General features: G+C 45.3%; 1 protein-coding gene across 4 annotated transcripts in view; it reads right to left on the reverse strand.

Annotated features, from left to right (window-relative positions):
* The window catches only part of CDRT1 (CMT1A duplicated region transcript 1), a 33,243-nt gene extending 12,982 nt beyond the window's left edge, over positions 1–20,261 (reverse strand). Inside the window, exons 1-10 of one of the 4 annotated variants that reach the window (XM_013060347.2) lie at positions 19,865–20,255; positions 19,531–19,609; positions 17,972–18,103; positions 16,768–16,968; positions 16,544–16,671; positions 15,503–15,625; positions 12,329–12,438; positions 10,491–10,691; positions 5,416–5,537; positions 1–149 (exon numbers count right to left, since the gene is read on the reverse strand). In XM_013060347.2, coding sequence (XP_012915801.2) covers positions 1–149; positions 5,416–5,537; positions 10,491–10,691; positions 12,329–12,438; positions 15,503–15,625; positions 16,544–16,671; positions 16,768–16,968; positions 17,972–18,103; positions 19,531–19,609; positions 19,865–20,035 — 1,416 coding nt within the window. In that variant the 5' untranslated portion in view covers positions 20,036–20,255. Of the gene's footprint in view, positions 150–5,415; positions 5,538–10,490; positions 10,692–12,328; positions 12,439–15,502; positions 15,626–16,543; positions 16,969–17,971; positions 18,104–19,530 lie in introns of all 4 variants that reach the window. The other 3 variants (XM_013060346.2, XM_013060348.2, XM_045085396.1) reach the window with 3 other exon arrangements.
* Between the last annotated feature and the right edge of the window lie 209 nt (positions 20,262–20,470).

Consider the following 20,470-nt stretch of genomic DNA (forward strand, 5'->3'; position numbering starts at 1 on the left):
CTTTACCAACTGGGCCGAGACAATGTGCCACACTTTGACTAACCCTCGCTCACAGCTGCTCACGATGTAGGTGTCATTGATCTTGGTGGCCAAGATGGGGTCTTTGTGTTTCAATGTCTTCAGACACTTCCCTGTCTCTATATCCCACTCTGAGAGGGAGGCAGAAAGAGAAGGGGCATGAAAGCAGGTTACAGTGGAGTTCTGGACCCCGTCACCGAAGCCAAGCCCATCAAGTCAGACCCTAGAAGTCTGTCGCCTGGCCCACCATCCCTGTAGGCTCACCAACAGCTCCGTGAGTCTGCACCACAGAGCTCCCTGACTATGGGCTCCTGGGGAAGCCGCCATTCATAGACCTTGGCTCCAACCCTAGAACTCAGTGTTAGGGTCCAAGTGCCAGACATCTCCTCCCTAATAAGGCTCCTTCTTGAGCCTACAAAATACTTGCTATTGAGTGGATTTCAGGAAAATCATGGCATATGTTCCGTGGCACCATGCTTTCCAGACGCTGTTCTCCTGACTCACCCCTTCTAGCTCCAAAAGCAAAGAAAGCTGTCTATCCTTATTTACATTTTAAAGTATCTTTGAATCTGACTCTTGGATTTTACTAACTGACAGATTGTTAGAGCTGAGCAGGCTTAATGGTGCTTCTACATAGACAGTAATAGGGCAACTGCCTAGCACACTGTAAGGGTTGGGAAGATATGAATGTAGCTGGGTAGGTGGGAGAACAGAGCTTAAAGGAAAGAACTGAAAGGAGGCACCACAGATTCAGGGATGAGACCACCAAAGTCAGCCTCGTTGGCCCCAAAGTACCTGTCAGGCAACAGAATGTATAACCGAGGACAAAATAATAACCATGACTGATCCTGACACGTAGCACACACAACGAGCCAGGCATCGTTGGGAGTGTTTGACATGCATTAACTTATCTTCCCAAGGCAGTTGCTATGATGATTCCCCACGGCGCAGATGAGGAAACAGGCATAGAGAAGTTGAGTAGCCCGCCAAGATCGTGCAGATGGTAAGCAGAATGAGCTGGGATTCGAACCCAGGGAGTCTGGATCCAGAAGCCATGCTCTTAACTGCAAATACTAGATTCATCCTAACTAAATAAGTATGCTTTTCTTCATGTGTTTTTTATATACACATTGGCCCTTTCATCTGATTAGAAAGGAGAATGCTGACAGGCATCTGGCTGTCTCACCAGAAGGAGCATCTGACTTCTGCTCGGGTCGTGGTCTCAGGGTCTTACGATCAAGCCTCATGTTGGGCTCCCTGCTCAGAGGGAAGCCTGCTTGTCCCACTCTCTCTACACTTTCCCTGCTTGTGTTCTATCTGTGTCTCAAGTAAATGAATAAAATCTTCAAAAAAAATTTTTTTTAACAAGTTGGGGGTTACATTTCAGGTCTCTAAGATCTCTTTTTCTTTCTATGGGTAACCGAGGGAGCTGGGAGGAGCCCAGGGGAAGCAAGCAGGCTGGGGATGGGGCTAGGATTAGGGTAAGATCTTTTGAAATTTTTTTCGTCATGTATTTTGTGAATTAATTTTGACATTTTCAATATCGTTTTAAAATGTGTATCTTGAGGGCACCTGGGTGGCTCGGTTGGTTGAGCAACGGCCTTCGGCTCACGTCATGATCCTGGACTTCCAGGATCGAGTCCCGCATCACCTTGGGGAATCTGCTTCTCCCTCTAACCTTCTCCTCTCTCATGCTCTCTCTCACTCATTCTCTCTCAAATAAATAAATAAAAATCTTTAAAAAAAAAAAAAAAAGTGTATCTTGAGAAGCGCCTGGGTGGCTCAGGTGGTTAAGCATCCACCTTTGGCTCAGGTCATGCCCTGGGATTGAGCCCCACACTGGGTTCCCTGCTCAGCAGGGAGCCTGCTTCTCCATCTGCCCCTCCCACCACTCATGCGTTCTCTCTCTCTCTCTCTCTCTCTCAAATAAACAAATAAAAAAAAATTTTTTTTAATGTGTATCTTAAACAAGATGGGATTGGGAGGGAGACAAACCATAACAGACTCTTAATCTCACAAAACAAACTGAGGATTGCCAGCGGGAGGGGGTAGGGAGAGGGTGTTGGGGTTATGGACATTGGGGAAGGTATGTGCTATGGTGAGTACTGTGAAGTGTGTAAACCTGGTGATTCACAGACCTGTACTCCTGGGGCTAATAACACATTATATGTTAATAAAAAATTTTAAAAAATAAAATGAAATAAAAATAAAAATGTGTATCTTGATTACTAGGAGTTTGGGGGGCCCTTTGCCTAGCTCCAGCTCTACCAGTAGCCATGCAAGACTCTCTCAAGTTTGGAGGCCTTGTCTGGCCTTCCAACTCCAAACCTTCTTCTGCTCCCCTCCTCAAAGCAGTCATGGCAAAGAGACTTTCAGGTCAAGGAGGGCAAAGAGGTAGGGAGTAAGGTTTCTTAAGCAGGTCTGAGGGTTTGCCTATGGAACAACACTCCATTCTTGCTTTCCAGAATGTTCTTCCTCCACCTACCCCCAGCATGATATGCTTTCCTGGGTCCCTTGCTTCTCTTCTCTTTTGACTCTTTCCTCTTGCTTTTCAGGGGACATCTCATCCACACCTGGAGCTTCCACCTTTCCTTATAACGGATAACCACCAAATCGATGTGTCTGGAGCCCCAGACCTGTTATATGGTAAACTCCCATGTAAACTCACACTTCCACCTGCCTCCAGCAATCTTCCCCTCGCTGTCCTCCAGAATCCCATACCCGATGCCTTAGCTTTCTACTGCCACTGTAACAAATAGTCACAATTGTTTAATAGCTAAAAGGAAGACAAATTTATTATCCTACAGCAGTCTGGTGTGACATCCCCACAAGGCTGAAATCAAGGTGACAAGAGAGCTGTGTTCCTTTAGGGAGATTCTGGGGCCGGAGGGACCCATTTCCTTGCCTGTTCTACCTTGTAATGGCCACCCATGTTCCTTGGCTCATGAACCCTTCCTCCACCTTCAAAGCCAGCAACGTTGCATGTTTCTGACCATTCTTCCAAAGTCACATCTCCTTTTGATCAGATATGAGAACATTTCTGTTTTTAATGATGTGTATGATGACCCACAGGCCCACCCTGATAACCCAGGATAACCTCCCCACTTTAAGGTCCTCAACTTAATCACATCTGCGAAGTCCCTTTTGCCATAAGAGATAGCATGGTCACAGGCTGTAGGGATTAGGACGGGACATGTTCGGTTGGCCATTATTCTGCCTACCACACTCAGCATGTCCAAAAACTCAGTGGCCTGAGTTTAAAGGTCTGGCCTCATTGTCTACACTTCTATCTTCCTCTTCCATACCCAGCTGATGGCAAAGTCCTCCCAACTGTCCCTATAGGAATCGCCCTTCAGTCTGTGCCCCCTCATGGAAACTCATATCCCCCTGGCTTTCTTCACGTCTGTCTGTTCTGAGTTGTCTGAAGATGCCACAGTAGCTCTCCAGACTGAGTCGTGTCTCCACCTGTCGCTTGTCTGCATAGTCCCCCAACTCCAAATCTTCCTTCCACAGTATCACTAGTTATCTTTGTCAGGCACACAGTTGACCATGTCAGCCTGCAAGTCAAAGTGCATTGAGAGCCTCCTGCATTCTATAGGGTAAAGTTCAATTTCCTACCATGATGCAGAAGGCCCTTGATCATCTGGCCCCAAACAAACTAACCAGCTTTATGTCCAACACCATGTACTGCAGTCCAGCCATACCGAGCAAGGGGAAATTCCCTAAAGACACCATTTTCTTCAGCCTTCTGTGAATTTGCCTGTGCTGTGCCTTCTGCTTAGAACATTCTACATTCTCCCTCTGCTTATAGAACTACACATCCTCAAGCACACACTCAACCCTGGGACGCCTGGGTGGCTCGATCCATTAAGCATCTGCCTTTGGCTCAGGTCATGATCCCACAGTGCTGGGCTCGAGCCCTGCATCAGGCTCCTTGCTCAGTAGGAAGCCTGCTTCTACCTCTGCCTGCTGTTCCCCCTACCTGTGCAAACTCACTCTCTATCTCTGGCAAATAAATAAATAAAATCTTAAAAAAAATAAATAAAAAGAAAGAAAGAGACACACTCAAACAGCACCCTGTCTGTGATGCTTTCCCTGTTACTCTTACTTCTACAGTCCCTTAGAATTCCACATGTGGGACGCCTGGGTGGCTCAGTCAGTTAAGTGTCTGACTTCGGCTTAGGTCATGATATCAAGGTCCAGGGAATGCCGCGTTGGCATCTGCACTCAGAAGGGAATCTACTTGTCCTTCTCCCTCTCTCTGCCCCTCCCCCTCCTTGTGCTTGTTCTCTCTAATAAATTAAAATCTTAAAAAAAAAAAAAATCCACATGTTGGTTAGGAGCCCGTGATTTAGAGTCAGACAGCCCTGGATTTAAATCCCCACTCTATCACGTAGCAGCTCTGATTTGGGGCAAGTTGTTTTTCTCTTAGAGTTTTGGATTCCTCATCTGCCTTCACCACAGAAGCTTCTTGTGAGGGTTAAATTAATAAATAATATGTGTGGGGTGCCTGGGGTGGCTCAGTGGATTAAAGCCTCTGCCTTTGGCTCAGGTCATGATCCCAGGGTCCTGGGATAGAGCCCCACGTCAGGCTCTCTGCTCTGTAGGGAGCCTGCTTCCTCCTCCCTCTCTCTCTTTGCCTGCCTCTCTGCCTACTTGTGATCTCTGTCTGTCAAATAAATAAATAAAATCTTTAAAAAAACAAACAAACAAATAAATAAATAATATGTGTAAAGTACCCGTGTCAGTCACAAGGTTAGTAATCAGGAAGTGGCAGCCATTATTACTCATATTTATTATATCCTCAATTATATATTTATTATCTATCTCTGTTAAAAGATTGAGCCTCTTGAGGAGATAAAAAACCATATTGAAAGGGCCATATCATATTGTTTTTTTCCCTTAGGACTTAACACAGTGTCTAGCATACTGTAGGTATTCCACAGACAGTTGTTACATGAATGGATTCATAGATGGAAGGATGGATGGATGCGTGGTTGGGTGGGTGGGTTGATGGATGGATGGATGGATGGAAGAATGGGTGGAAGGATGGATGGATGGGTGGAAGGATGGATGGATGCATGGAAGGAAGAATGTCTACCAGGCGCCTGGGTGGCTCAGGTAGTTGGGCAACTGCCTTCGGCTCAGGTCATGATCCCTGGGGTCCGGGGATCGAGTCCCACATCAGGCTCCCCCTGCTTTTTGGAGAGCCTGCTTCTCCCTTTCCCTCTGCTTGCTACTCTCCCTGCTCATGCTCTCTCTTTCTCTGTCAATAAATAAATAAAATGTAAAAAAAAAAAAAAAGAACATCGTCCTACAGAAATGAGCAAAACAGCATTTTGACAATTCATGGGTTTGGGGGAACTTCTAAGAAAGGTCAAGGCATTTCTTTCTCACCTTTCACCTGGCAATCTCTTGCTCCAGATACGAGCCTGTTCTTATATAAATCCATGCAAGTGACTGTCCCCTGGTGGCCATTGAAGATTCGTATACAAGCTCCACTTTTCAGATCCCAGGATCTGCAGGAATCAGGCCAAAAAAATGTTTTTGAGATTTTTTTCTGAGGGCCCAAAGGGATCATACTATATACGACCTCCCTTAAACCAACAGTCTGTTGGAAGGCAGCAAAGTTTCATGGTCAAGCTCAGAGTCAGAGACCTAGATTTGAATCCCAGTTGCAGCAGCCATTAGGCATAACTTTGGGAAAGCTACTTAACTTCTACGTAGGCTTCATTTCCTCACTGGTAGATTAGAAATGATAACAATGATAGTTACACCTCATAGCAGTTTTAGCAAAGAATTAAATACACAAATGCAATGATTGTCAACCAGGAGTGATTACCACCACTAGGGTACATTTGACAATGCCTGGAGACATTCTTGGTTGTCTCCACTGGGGAGAGACATGCTATGGATATCTAGTGTGTAGAGTCCCAGGATACTGCTGAGCAACCTCTCAATGCACAGGACAGCCTTCACATGAAGTACTTTACAGCCCCAAATTGAGAAACCCTCCATTAATTCATGTAACATTGGAACAGTGATCAACATGTCAAAAATGCTTAATAAATGTTGGTTGGTATTAGGTGGAAGTTTCTAGAATTACCCCCAGGTTTAAAATCCATGGCACTGATTCAACAGAAGAGCTGATCTTCAAACAAGAACAATAGAACTATTGGGGATGCCCGGGTGGCTCAAAGGGTTAAGTCTCTGCCTTCAGCTCAGGTCATGATCCCAGGGTAGTGGGATCAAGCCCTGTATCAGGCTCTCTGCTCAGCAGGGAGCCTGCTCCCCACTCTCTCTCTGACTACCCCTCTGCCTGCTTGTGATCTCTCTCTGTCAAATAAATAAATAAGATCTTAAAAAAATAAAAAAGAACAATAGAACCATTTACTTCAATCACTTAGATCCAAAATATTTTATGTGTATTTCTGAGACATATCTAAGAAATACATGGAAGCATGTATGAGTCACATCATTTTTTAATAAGCAAAATTGCCCGAGGTCTCTCAGCTGTCTCTGATACAGACTTCTACATTAGCCAGTTTGCGTTTGCAGGGCAAAGAGTGATACTAAGATAGTGGGTTCTGGAGCCAGGGGGCCCCAGGTACCATCCCAGGTCCATCACTTATGAGCTGTAGGATCTTGGATAAGTTAGTGAACCACTCTGTATCCCAGTTTCCTCATATGTAAATTGAGGATAAGAATGGTAGTTACCTCATAGAATTCTTATGAGACTTGGCACACAATAAACAATTAATAAATGCTTCTTTTGTTTTTCTTTGAATGTGCTACCCTTTCCCTTCTAACATTCCCAAAGGTCCTGTGGCCTTAGTGGTTTGTCAGAGTCTGCTATGCGCCCACAGTGCATTTAAATATATCCCAGTGGCCTGAAGAAAAGCAGGTTTTGAATTTCTGTTCTAGCAACACAGCCAACCATATGTTCAGGTTGTTTTTCTTTAGTTAGGCAGAAAAGATATCTGACAAACATTTTTAGGAAAATAGGAATAGGAAGTCCTGGCTGGCTCAGTCAGAAGACCATGTGACTCCTGATCTCAGGGTCATGAGTTCAAACCCCACATTGGGTGTAGAGATTACTTAAATAATAAATAAACTTAAAAAAAAAATAAAAAGAGGAACACCTGAGTGGCTCAGTCAGTTAGGCATCTGCCTTTGGCTCAGGTCATGATCGCAGGGTCCTGGGATAGAGCCCTGCGTCAGGCTCCCTGCTAAGCAGGAAGTCTGCTTCTTCCTCTGCTGCTCCCCCTGCTTGTACTCTGTCTCTCTATATATGTCTCAAATAAATAAAATCTTTAAAATAAAAAAAGAAAATAAAATTTAAAAAGTAGGAATAGAAGGAACTTAATGATTTCACAAACTTATTTTAAAAAAGTTATAACAGCAAGAATTATACTTAGTAAAACAAAAAAAACTATAGATGTACTCCCTTCAAAAAGGATAACAAGATGTCTGCTCTTACTGCTTCTACTTAACTGGAAGGCCAACGTAAAGTTAGAAAGAAAGAAAAAGAAAAATGTAGTATAAAAGTATGGGTAAAGAAGATAATTATTATCATTATTCCTGACTGGAAGACCATCTACATAGCACATATACTTTTTGTTAGTTTTTGTTTATTTATTTGACAGAGAGAGAGAAATCACAAATAGGCAGAGAGGCAGGAAGAGGGGGGTACAGGCTCCCCACCAAGCAGAGAACCCAATGCGGGGCTCGATCCCAGGACCCTGAGATCATGATCTGAGCCGAAGGCAGAGGCTTAACCCACTGAGCCACCCAGGCGCCCCAGCACATATACTTTTAAAACCAATGAGAGGTTAACAAGGTTGCTAGATACAAGAACAATCTATAGTAATCAACACCATTTCTCTATACCAGCAATAATCAATATGAAAATATAAACAAAAATAAGATACTGGGCACCTGGGTGACTCAGTCAGTTAAGCAGCTGCTTTTGGCTCAGGTCATGATCCCAGGGACCTGGGATCGAGTCCCATATTGGACCTTCCTGCTCAGCAGACATCTGCCTTCTCCCTCTGCCTTCTCCCTCTGCCTCCCTTCCCCTGCCCCGCTCTCTCTTTCTCTCTCTCTCTCTCTCTCTCTCTCTCTCAAATAAATAAATAAAATCTTTAAAACTAAAAGAATTTTAAATTTTAAAAAAATTTTTGAGAAAAGATACTTCGGGAGAATGTCTTTTGGACTTCCCCAAAGGGAGGCGTTTCTTAAACATGTCAAGTCCACAAAGTCAACTACCTTAAAGTTAAGGATTTCTGTTCATCAAAAGTCACCACGGTGACAAGAGGAGTCTTAAATTGGAAGGAGGAATATGCAACACAAAAAACAACTAGTATCCAAAATATATAAAGAACTCCAACAAATCAGTAAGAATAAATAAATTAACAGAAGAATAGGCCAAATGACAACAAAAACTGAACAGGAATTTCATAGAAGAAAAAGCACAAATGGCTCTAAAACATATTGTGATGGTTAATTTTATGGGTCAGCTTGAAGGCTGTTTTAGGTCAAGATCAAGGTTTAAACCAATGGATGTCGAGTAAAGCACATGGCCCTTCATAATGTAGATAGGCCTCAACCAATCAACTGAAGGCTTAAACAGAACAAAAAGACCAACCTCCCCCCATGCACTCCCAACAAGAGGGAATGCTCCCTCAAACCAGCTGCAGACTTATCTCCACCCCCAATTCTCCTAGGTCTCCCGGCTGCAGGCCCACACTGTGAGCCAATTCATTATAAAGAGATAATCAATCTCTTTATATCTTTTTATGCACACACACATCTCCCTGGTTCTCTTTCTCTGGAAAGCTTAATACGCACGTGTGAAAATATGCCCAACCTCATTAGTAATCAAAGAAGTGAAAAGAGGTCGCAGCAGATTGGCAGTTAATGTTGTCAGTATTGAGCATCAAATAGTAAATATTGGTAGGGGTCTACCCCTGATGATGAGAGTAGAACCTAATATAACTGTCATTATGCCTTCAGCTCAGGCCATGATCCCAGGGTCCTTGGATCGAGTCCCACGTCAGGCTCCCCGATCAGAGGGAAGCCTGCTTCTCCCTCTCCCACTCCCCCTGCTTGTGTTCTCTCTCTCTGTCAAATAAATAAATAAAATTTGAAAAAAAGGAACAAACTCATGCACATAGATGTCAGGGGACACATCCAAGAACACCTGTAGCAGCAGATGTTTATTCTTTGAAAGAATAAAAAAATGGAAACAATGCAAATATCCATTGACAGAAGATGAAATAATTTATAATATATTCATCCAACAAAAGACAGTGTCTCAATGAAAATAAATTACTGCTACCTACATCTTATGGATAAATCTCAAAATCATGGTTCAGTACAAGAATCCAGGATAAGTAAAAATTTTTTTTAAAGATTTTATTTATTTGACAGACAGAGATCATGAGTAGGCTGAGAGGCAGGCAGAGAGAGAGGAGGAAGCAGGCTCCCTGCTGAGCAGAGAGCCTGATGTGGGGCTCGATCCCAGGACCCCAAGACCATGACCTGAGCTGAAGGCAGAGGCTTTAACCCACTGAGCCACCCAGGCGCCCTATAAGTGAATTTTTTAATGCAATTCCATTTACATAAGTTTAAAAATAGGCAAAAGTAATCAATATTTTTGGAGATCTATAAATAGTTAGCAAAATTATAAAGAAATACAAGGGAATAATTAGTATAAAATTTAGGGTAACATTACCTCTGGTTGGAAGGAAGAAAGCAAGGTAAGACACACAGTGAGATTTGGGGAATGGTAATGATCTATTTCTTGGCCTGAGTATAGTACATGGATGTTTACTACATTGTCAAAAAACATATGTATATATACATTTTTAAACACCATTTTTCTTCTATATCATATGTGATATCCACAGAAAAACACCTTTTCCTAAGGCATCTATAAAAGAACTATAAATTGTGCCATCATCTAAGAGCACTAAAAAAGGTACTTTCCAAGGAGTGCCTGGGTGGCTCAGTCTGTTAAGTGTCTGCCTTTGGCTCAGGTCATGATCTCAGGGTCCTAGGATCAAGTACCACATCGGGCTCCATGCTCGGTGGGGAGTCTGCTCCTCTCTCTCTCCCTCTCTCTCTCTGCTCCTCCCCCGCTCATTCTCTCTCTTGCTCTCTCTCAAATAAGTAAATAAAATCTTCAAAAATTAAAAATAATATACCTTCCAATTCAATTCCTCAACCAGAAAATAGATCTGATAATGGCTATAAATTAATCTCATTCGAAGTTTAAACAATATATAAATTATTGGTTTCTACCTTGCCAAATAAAGAAAAATATGTTACAGGTTATCCATATCATTTAGGAGAGCATTACTTAGGATAACTTTTCAATAAATACTAAGAGGAAAAAGTATGCAGGCTTCTTCCACAAGCTGACTTTAGGCCTTGGGTGGGATGGACCACAACTCCTTTGGACCACTCACCTGATACTCAGGTCATAACTCCCGCTCAGTAGAAAGTTCTCCTCCTCACACAAGAAGAGGGTGCGGACACTCCCAGCATGGCCTCGGAACTCAGTGGGTAACTCCTTTACTTGTATGACATCTAGAAGCTGGATTTTCCGGTTGGATGACACTGCGACCAGATCTCCCCCAGAATAGTGGATGACTCTGTTTCGGTCCCACCTGAGTTGCCGGGGGCAGAAAAAGATGGTCCATGAAAGAAAAGTTAGTGTCCTTCCAGAACTCCCTTCGTCTGATGACTGTCCCCTGCAGGGGTGGTATAATGGAAAGCAGAAGGCACACTCCTGGTGGACCCCGACCTCATACCATATCAAGTCACTTTAGGTGAAAACCTAAAGACAACAGGAAAACTATTAAAAAAGAATATACTAATATATGATAAATCATCAAGAGAGGATATTCTGCTGAATATGCATCATTTCCCAAACTTGTCTGACCACAGAAATCTTTTTTTATGGAAAACATTAGAAGAACACAGCTTGGAAGCCTGATGCCAACTGCATATCCCACTGTTTCTTTCTTTTTTTCCTCTCTCTTAACGAATACCCAATGAGTGTATGTCAGGTTCAAAGTACTGTGCTAAGAGCTACCATAGGAAATACAGAGATGAATCAAGATACGGATCTTGCCTTCAACGAGCCTGCAGTCTAGTAAAACAGGGTAAGTTAATTTTCCAGTCATAAGATTATTAGCAAATAGATAAAATATGAGCAAGACGACCAAATCATTTATTGTCCAAAACGAGACTTTTTCACTGTGAAAGGGGACACGATTATTAGTAACACCAGGACCATAGAGTAAAGGGGGATTTTTTTCAGCAAACATGGATGGAGTCATGTCTGAATACGAAAAGTAATTCTTGATATCTTTGTCCTCATTCCCCTTGTTACATCTAGAGTTCAGTCACCATCATCTCTTCCAAAGGGCACTTATCACCAGGCCATCTATAAAAACCCAACTTTGCCTTTCCACTATCTGCTGTGTCTTCCCCTTACTGACTGCTCAAGATGTAATCTGTAAGTAACATTCACAGTCAAAAATAAAATAGAGAGAGGCAGCCTCCACAAAACCTTATGAATAAAGAGTGAAATCCGAGGCCTAAACTATGGCAGAAAGTTGATTCCTGGGGCACCTGGGTGGCTCAGTGAATTAAGCAGCTGCCTTTGGCTCAGGTCATGATCCCAGGGTCCTGGGATCGGGACCCACATCAGGTTCTATCTTCAACGGGAAGCCTGCTTCTCCCTCTCCCACTCCCCCTGCTTGTGTTCCCTCTCTAGCTGTGTCTCTCTCTGTCAAATAAATAAAATCATTTAAAAAAAAACTTATAGATATACATGCAAAGAAAATTCTAGAATATACAGAAGTATACATGAATATTAATAAAATGAATATTAATTTGTGTACTAATATACATGAAGATTATAGGAGGTCTTTGCCTTTCTCTATACATTTTATGGTATTTAGTGGATTTCTTCTTTGTACTAAGCATATATCACTTCTAAAATTGAAATAAAACCATACAAATATTTCCAAAAAAAGCAATGTTTTCATGCATGTGACTTGTGTGAAAGTTGGTCAGTAACCCGAAATTACAACAGGAAAGTGTCCTCTGGCCACGGGGAGAATGGTGCAAACATCCAGCCCTATTCTCCGAAGGGGATCTCATGTTCCTGCGGGACTTGAGCTTGAGGGGAGGAAGGATTGCCTTTCCAAGTGAACAGGGTCATGGAAATCCTATAGACGCCAGTGTGAGTAATTCAAGGGTCCCCGAAGACCTGGGTTCTGGCCCTGGTACCTACGTGTCTGAGAGGATACGGATATTATAAGTCCCACAGAAGATATTTCTCTCCTCCATTAGGACCTGCTGAGTTTCCTGGTTCTGGTATGCGGCCCACAGGTTGTAGTCATTCTAACAACGGAACACAAAGTCAAATCACAGCGGCAACTTTACCCCCCGCCCCAAACATGCACCCCCGAGGGCGCCCCCAGCAAGGACATAAGGTCCCAAGGATTCTTTTGCTTCAGGCTGTGGCTGCCACTGTGTGTGGGGAGGGAAGGACCCCGGAGCAGACCCCAAAGTAATCCATGGAGAACCAAGGGTCCTGATTTGTCTTCCTTCTCTTTGTATTTTCTGTGTGTTCTGATTCCATGAATTGCTGATCGCTCAACTTTTCCCAAAAAAATGGGCTCACAAAGAGCAATGCTCACAAAATAAAGTGACAGGTGCCCTCTGGCCAGATCTTTTGCAGAAGTTGAGGTTCCATGGGCCTATTGCATTGACCTGAGGGTACAGAGCGTGCTGGTGGGAACTCAAACTGTATGTGAAGTCACAACTACACCCACTATGCATTTGGGCCTCAAAGTCTGCCCATAGAGGCAAGCTTGGTTCCTCCTTACAGCTGCCTCACGGAGGACACCATTGGCCCCACGAATTATTCTCATCATTTTGCAGGTGAGATATATAGCTGAGCCTCGGGAAGAAGAAACCAATTTTATCAAGTCTCAACAGGGGTGTTTTCCTTCCTTTTCTAAGACTTCCTTCCTTCCTTCTTTCCATCTTTCTTACCTTCCTTCCTTCTTCTTTTCTTCCTCCCTTCCTTCCTTCTTCCCCCCATCCCTCCCTCTCTCCATGGGACACTTTCTGAGCCACTGTGGCATGCCAGGTAGGCCAAATTCTGCTAGAGATGACTCAACCAGACTCTCGCTTATCACTCCTCTTTCCAGCCATACTCTTCCCCCTCAAATAGCAGGAAATGCCAACCATGCAAGCAGGAAACCAAAACACAGAGTGCCTTTACCATGAAAGCAAAGAAGACCACAGCAGCACATTTGGACCTGGGAGCCCTCCTGGGAACATCTCTTCAAGGCTTCCTACATGGCCTTCTTCTCCGTGCCTGTAGACTTTTCCTTGGGATGCCTGCGTTTCTGGACTCAACCTCCTCCTTGATCTCTAACCCAGTAGTGACGTCCACCTTAGAAGCCTTGCCCCTGAATCTCTCAACCTGCCTCCCCTCGAATGTCCAAGCATCTCTGATATCCTGCCTTGAATTCATCAAGTCTTCCTTGGCTTCTCACAGCCTGGGCTGGAGTAACTTGGCTCTTGGTCATTGGCCAAGTTTTGAGAGCCCAGAAGCTCCATGGTGGAGTCAATCAGGAAAAAGACCTGATTCAAATCCCAGCTCTGCCACTGAGCAGCTAGGAGACCTTTGGCGATTTTTGGAACCTCTCAGCCTCCACTTCCACGTCCAGAAACTGGAAGCGATGATATCCACCCAATCTACAGCAAAGATCAAGTGAATTATGTGTACAAAGCCCTTGGCACTATGTCGGGCACACCACTCAAACTCATTCCCCATGGCAGTCACCAGCCCTGAGAAGCACTCTCCTAAACTTTCCCTAGCAGACCCCTTAGCTTCCTCGTCTGGGTCTTCCATGTTTCTCGTCTGTTGTCCACAGTGCTTCACCTGTTTCTCTCTCTTTCCTAAAATTACAACATTTCTAAAATATCAAACACTGCCTGGGTCTTCCTTTCCAGTCAGGCAGTTACTAGCCATGTCACCCAGAGCAGGGTGTTAGCTCTGTTATACTTAGAGCACCGAGCTCAGGAAGAACGGGTCTGCGTCCTATTGTATCTCTGTCATTCTGTCAAGGAGACCAGAAACTCTCAGCACCTCGGTCTTTCCATCGGTCACACGAGTGAATGGGCCGATTCAAAGATATAAAATTCAGGTCTTGGGGCACCTGGGTGGCTCAGAGGGTTAAAGCCTCTGCCTTTGGCTCAGGTCATGATCCCAGGGTCCTGGGATCGAGCCTGGCATCGGGCTCTCTGCTCAGCAGGGAGCCTACTTCCTCCTCTCGCTCTGTCTGCCTCTCTGCCTACTAGTGATCTCTGTCAAATAAATAAATCAATAAATCATTTTTTAAAAAATAAATAAATAAATAAAATTCATGTCAAATGAAATTCACAGATGTGTTTTCTTTGGCTCCCATAGTTTTGGGGTTTTTTTAATGCTTTTAATTGGCTGCCCACATTTAAGGAAAATGAGAGATGTCACAAGGTAATTCAGATTTCTGACTTTTCTTGAAAGCTCAGATGGATGGGGAGGCTGAGGTCCAGTCTCTATGGCCGTACCTCGTGGGAGCTGTGTAGCACCTGGCCCCTTCGGATGGAGAGGGAAGTCTCCAGCTCCTGATGGTTCTGACACACCCACTCGCACCCCCAACCGCCCTCATTCCTGTGACCTGCCCGGCTTCTGTGGACAGAAGAACTGGATGGTCACTCTGGTCCTTTCTATCCCTCGAATTCTAACTCATATACACAGTTGCCTTCGAGAAGCTACAGTCTGGATACCCCTTACTGAATATTCTTTTGAGGCCCGTGGGACAGATTTGAAAATAGAAGACCCTTGAGCAGAGAGGAGACAGCAAGAATCTGATGGTTTCAGGAATGACCACCAGGCCTGGATAAACTGTAGAGAGAGCTCAGAGCCTTTCTTCTGTCCTTCACTGTTGCCCAAGATTTGGTATGGGGGAGTCTACGGTTAAGTAACTGCGCCCCTTCATTCTAGAATAAACCTGGAAGTGAGAGGGGAGAAAGCATAATCCATTCTGGACCCTGGACATTCTAGACCCATCCTGGCCCTTCCATTCCCGAGCCACAGACCCTCACAGCCTCTGGATGCGTGTGGCCTGACGGGTGTTAAGGAAAATCCCAACCATCCCTGACATCCACTCGTTTAACAGATGAGGGATTTCAGGCTGAAGGAGAGGAAGTCACTTGCTTAAGGACACACAGCACCGAACTCTGGTCTCCCTTAGGGAATGTCGCCTCCTAGGCCCTAAATCCATGTGCTATATCCTATATCCTATATCCTCCCGCTTCCTCTACCCTCATATAACGACTGAGTCTGGACTGCAGCCTGGCTAAGAACAGGACGCCACGGTGACCTGCCCCAGATGCCACTGCTACTCACCTTTGTTCTGAGTTTCAATTTCTGATTTTTCACACGTATGCACTTCCCGTTATCGGTTATTTTAGGAACTGGGATAAAAAGCTTGTTGGCATAGTTAGGATCGATTCCCTTTGTGTAGGATCCCTGAGGGAAAAAACAAACAGAAAATGGTTATTACTCTTGGCCCTTACTCCCCAAGAGAAGGGGGGAAACTCGTCCTTGGCAAGGTCTGAATGGCGGGTAAACTCTGGCAAAAGAAGGCCCAGGTCTGGCCCATGAGGCTGGTAGTGTGCGCGGACTGGTATAAGGTGGACAAAACACATGGAGGGACCCCAGGAGGACATGGCCAGAGTCCTCCACTTCCCAGAGGGTGGTCTGCCTCACAAGGCCGGCCTCTTCGTGTCTTCTCTTATCTATCTGTGCTGGGAAACACTCAAGCTACCAGCAACCCATGACATAGGGCAAGGCCAGAAACAGAAGTAAAAATGCCAGAGGTGCATTGGGGAGGGTATGTGATTTGGTGAGTGCTGTGAAGTGTGTAAACCTGGTGATTCACAGACCTGTACCCCTGGGGATAAAAATATATGTTTATAAAAAATAAAAAATTTAAAAAAAAAGAAAAAAAAATGCCAGAGGTGGACACTATTCCAGGAGAAGAGCATCTTGACCCAAGAATATACTTTGTGGGCTTTGAAACATCTGGGTACCACGTGAGGCTGCTCCAGGAACACACTCACGGTCCTCTCATTGCCAAAGCCACAGTAAAGCTCTCTGGTGAAAACAATCCCCCACTCTGTGAGGTTTCAGGAAGGCTCTGCCTTCTCTCCTCCTGAGAGGTTTCCATATATGTCCTCCCTCCTGGATGCGCTGACCATGGGGTGATTAATGGGGAGAACAGACACAAAGGAAGTCACTACTGAACCCTACAAAGCAACAAACACGGGGCAGGAGGCCAACTGAGGATCTAGGGAAGAGACCGGAAAGGCCCCCAGGCAGGCCAACCTCAATGCGGAAAGGAGGCGGGTCTCCAGATCGACCCCTCCCCCTCCAGACAGGAAGTACCTGCAAGAAGGTGATATGGCTCTGAATGAAAGGATGCATGGACAATTCCATCTTGACCTGCTGGACCAGCATGGCCCAGTGCTGGCTCACGGAGGCACACCTGTTCAGGCTGTTTTTATCCAGCATACCTGAAAAAAAAAAAAAAACATGGACCTGGGAACCTCCCAGCCAGCCCGTGAGGCACCACGGTGTTTGGAGAAATCCCCCAGTACAGCCCAGCATACTTAGAATATATTTGGAGAGGTGAACGGGCAGGGAACGGATGAAGTCCCGGTATTTGCTGACCCCGGACGACAGGTGTTTGACGACATCCAAGTCAACCAACAGATTGGAGGGCGTGTATTCGGCCTTCGACAGGCCTGCTTTTCCGGAAAACAGGCTATTCATCTCTAAAATGCACTGGATGGAACTCTTCCATTGTCCATCTAGAGGAAAGTGAGAGAAAGGTGCGGGATGAGGCTGATTCTGCAATAACTCCAGGCCAAGAGAAGCCCTCCAGAAACCCTCTCCCCAGAAATAGAGCTCATCAGAATCCACCCTTTTAGACCCCTGGATTTTTATCGTTTCTTCTGCCAGAGTGGAAATAATGACCTCCCCAACGAAATGCACGAGGACTTTTTTAGCCTTCCCAGCTCAGGTAGGATACCTATAGCAGCAAAGCCTGCCCCACTCAGGTGAAATGGCCTTGTGCCTGGAATTTCCTTAGAATATCGCAAGGGGAAAAAATATATAAACAATTTTGTAAAGGGACAAATGAATGACATGAAGGGGCCAAGTATTGATAATTATCGAAACTGAGTGATGGTTATGTGCGTGGTGATTACGCTCTCTTATCTGTTTATGAAATCTGGAAGTTTCCAGATGAAAAGTGCCTGAGAATTGATGCTTTGTGTTTCTTATAATGAGGTCACATAGAGCTCTCGCCTCACACAAACCAGCTCAGGAAATCGTTGAGGCTATGCCCTACTTCCCCACTGCTTTTGCTTCCTCCTCAAGACTGAATCCAGTGCAGCAAAAGATAGGCACCAGTGGGCTGGCCTCTACAGGTGTCCCCTATGCCAAAAAGGGAGGGGCCAGACAAGGGATTGTGGCCCCGGGGCAGAGGGAGAACCCAAAGGAAACCCTCTTATAGTTCCCTTTCTGAGCTTTATTTTCAGGCATCTCTCAGAGGCACCAAGATGGAGAAGTGAAAACATGGGCTTTAATAAGGTTATAATGACCACCTTCAATTCTCGCTTCTCCCCTACTGGATGTGGGATTCGATTATGTAATAAGGATCGGTGAGGCCAACATACCACTGATGCCAAATGAATGTTCATCTCCAAAACCTGCCACCCCCAGACGCTACTGCCCTGTGCCCACCGCCCCAAACCCATCGGGACTTCCCGATCTCCCGTCTATTAGCTTTCTTGCTACAAGCTGACTTACCAGTATTAGATGCTTCGCCCCTCCTGTTTTCAAGCGAATTTTCTTTTCCTGAAGCTCTGGACAAAGGGAAGGATGCAGTCTTGGTGCTGGCTGCCCAGAAAACATCCGAGGTCTCATACGGCACGTTGTAGTCTTTCTCGGGAAAGAAAAGAACACATCACTAGTGTCTTGGTTGGGGCCTGAAATGCCAACGGCCAAGACAAGGTGGCTTTTGAAGTGGGGTTGTGGAGGAAAGGACATGAGGCAAACAGTTTTTTGTTTGTTTGTTTGTTCTTTAAAGATTTTATTTCTTTATTTATTTGATGAGAGAGATCACAAGTAGGCAAAAAGGCAGGCAGAGAGAGTGAGAGGGAAGCAGGCTCCCTGCTGAGCAGAGAGCCGGACTCGGGACTCAATCCCAGGACCCTGAGATCATGACCTGAGCCAAAGGCATCGGCTTAACCCACTGAGCCACCCAAGCACCCCAAGACGGTTTTATTTCTACTTGCCTCTCTTCAGTCTACACAAAACGGACCAGGCCAGTTATGTCTGGTTTTTTGGGAGGAGGGAAGCGGGAAGGGGGGCCTCCAAGTTTCCATATAAAATTTGCAGAAAGGGGTGCCTGAGTGGCTCAGTCAGTTAAGCTTCTGCCTTTGGCTCAGGTCATGATCCCAGCATCTTGGGATGGAAACACCATTAGGCTCCTTGCTAAGCAGGGAGCCTGCTTATCCCTCTGCCTGCGGCTCCCTGCTGTGTGCTCTCTCTCTCTCTCTGACAAATAAATAAAATCCTTAAATAACTAAATAAATAAAATAAAAAGCCTTCCCAGTGATTCTGCTGCAAGCTGAAGTTTGAGAACTCCTCTTCAAGGTTGGATTTTATGCACAAGCAAGGAATATGGTGCAATGAAAGGGGAAAAGCCCTAAACTTGGTCCCCTTGACCCAGGTTCTGTGCAGGGCAAACTGAAAGGCAAACCAATTCAGAAGCCTCCCCTTTACATCCCTCTCTAACCCTGTCTAGTCCCTAACGCACTGCAGGAACCACACCAGCAAAAAGCAGTAGTGGCACAGGCCAGCCACATCTGGGTCTAACTCCATTTTAAATGCCTCACAGTGGGGCCCCTGGGTGCTCAGTGGGTTTAGCATCTGCCTTCAGCTCAGGTCATGATCCCAGGATCCTGGGACCAAATCCTAGCATGGCATGGGGCTCCCTGCTCAGCGGGGAGCCTACTTTTCCATCTCCCGCTCCCCCTGCTTGTGCTCCCTCTCTCTCTTTTTCTCTCTCTCTCTCATAAATAAATAAAATCTTGAAGAAAAAGCTTTAAAATAAGACAAAAAATGCAAAATTAAATGCCTGACAGTTACAAGTTCTGCACTTCCTTCTGAGTGTGTATTCTATACTTTTCTAGAAGGAAGTCGCAGTCTGCAATTTCTCCTTCGGTAAACAGGGCTGCAGGTCAGGACAAGGACCTCTGTCGTGTATTCTGGAAGATCCCCGTCTCCCTAAGCTGGTCCACACCCCTGGTTCCTTGACAGGTTCCCCAAGTCCGGCTTCCCAGACCCCCTGGGGCCTCATTTACCCGCGACGTTGTTCCACTGTCTCAGAGACAGGACCCTGATGACATTGGCAGCGGTCAGCAGCAGCTTGGGGTCACACATCTGCAGGAGAAAGAGCGTGTAATTCGCCTTGGTCCGGTGGGTGCTTCTCGCAAACCAGGACAAGATCTCCCGCATCTTCTGCTCCACGGTTTTATCCAACATCTGGTTCAAGGAAGACCTGACGATCTTCCCCTCCTTCCTGCTGAGGTTGATCCGGGACCGGCTGTAGATGAAATCCTTCCCCTGCGTGGTCTGAAGGATATTCTGAAAATAGTGCAGCAAGTAGAGGCTACCCAGCTGCTCCAGGATGCTCACCAGAAACTTTCTCCGGGGCACCTCTCCTATCCTCCGGAACCACTGTTTGGTCGAGAAGATATTCCAAGCCAAGACACATGTTTCGCATTCTTGACACACGGGGACAGAACTGTCTCCCTTCTCACAACGGAAATACGGGGCATTCCTGAGCCTTGGGTCCAGGTTTTCCATGATTCTGAGATGACCAGCTCATTTTATCCTTGCCCGTTGTCAACCCCACCAAACATCAGAGGTACAGGAGAGGCGGACAGATATCCTAATTGAGCCTTTTCTATTATAAACATTTCCCAGAGGAAAGGTAAAGCCCTGCGTTGGATGGAAAGCTGCTCTCTCCCAGAAACTGCCGGTAGAAGTCTGGCTTTTTGTACTGACTTCCTAGGAAACATGGCTTTTACCGTAAATCTCCTAAACCGGGCACTGCTTAGTAGGTGGAGGCAGTTGCTGTATATTCTGAAAGAGCTGGTCATCCCATTTCTAGAACCACAAGAATAGCGTCAGTCCCATTGAAGTCATACATGGAACCCTCTTAAAGGAAAAGATATATATATATCATATATCGTGAAGCCTGGCATTGAGCTTCGACTGTTACTAATGACTTGTAAATAT

The sequence above is a fragment of the Mustela putorius genome, unplaced genomic scaffold (assembly GCF_011764305.1).
Source record: "Mustela putorius furo isolate JIRA1106 unplaced genomic scaffold, ASM1176430v1.1 tig00000867_pilon_pilon_pilon, whole genome shotgun sequence".
NCBI classification, from domain to species: Eukaryota; Metazoa; Chordata; class Mammalia; order Carnivora; family Mustelidae; genus Mustela; species Mustela putorius.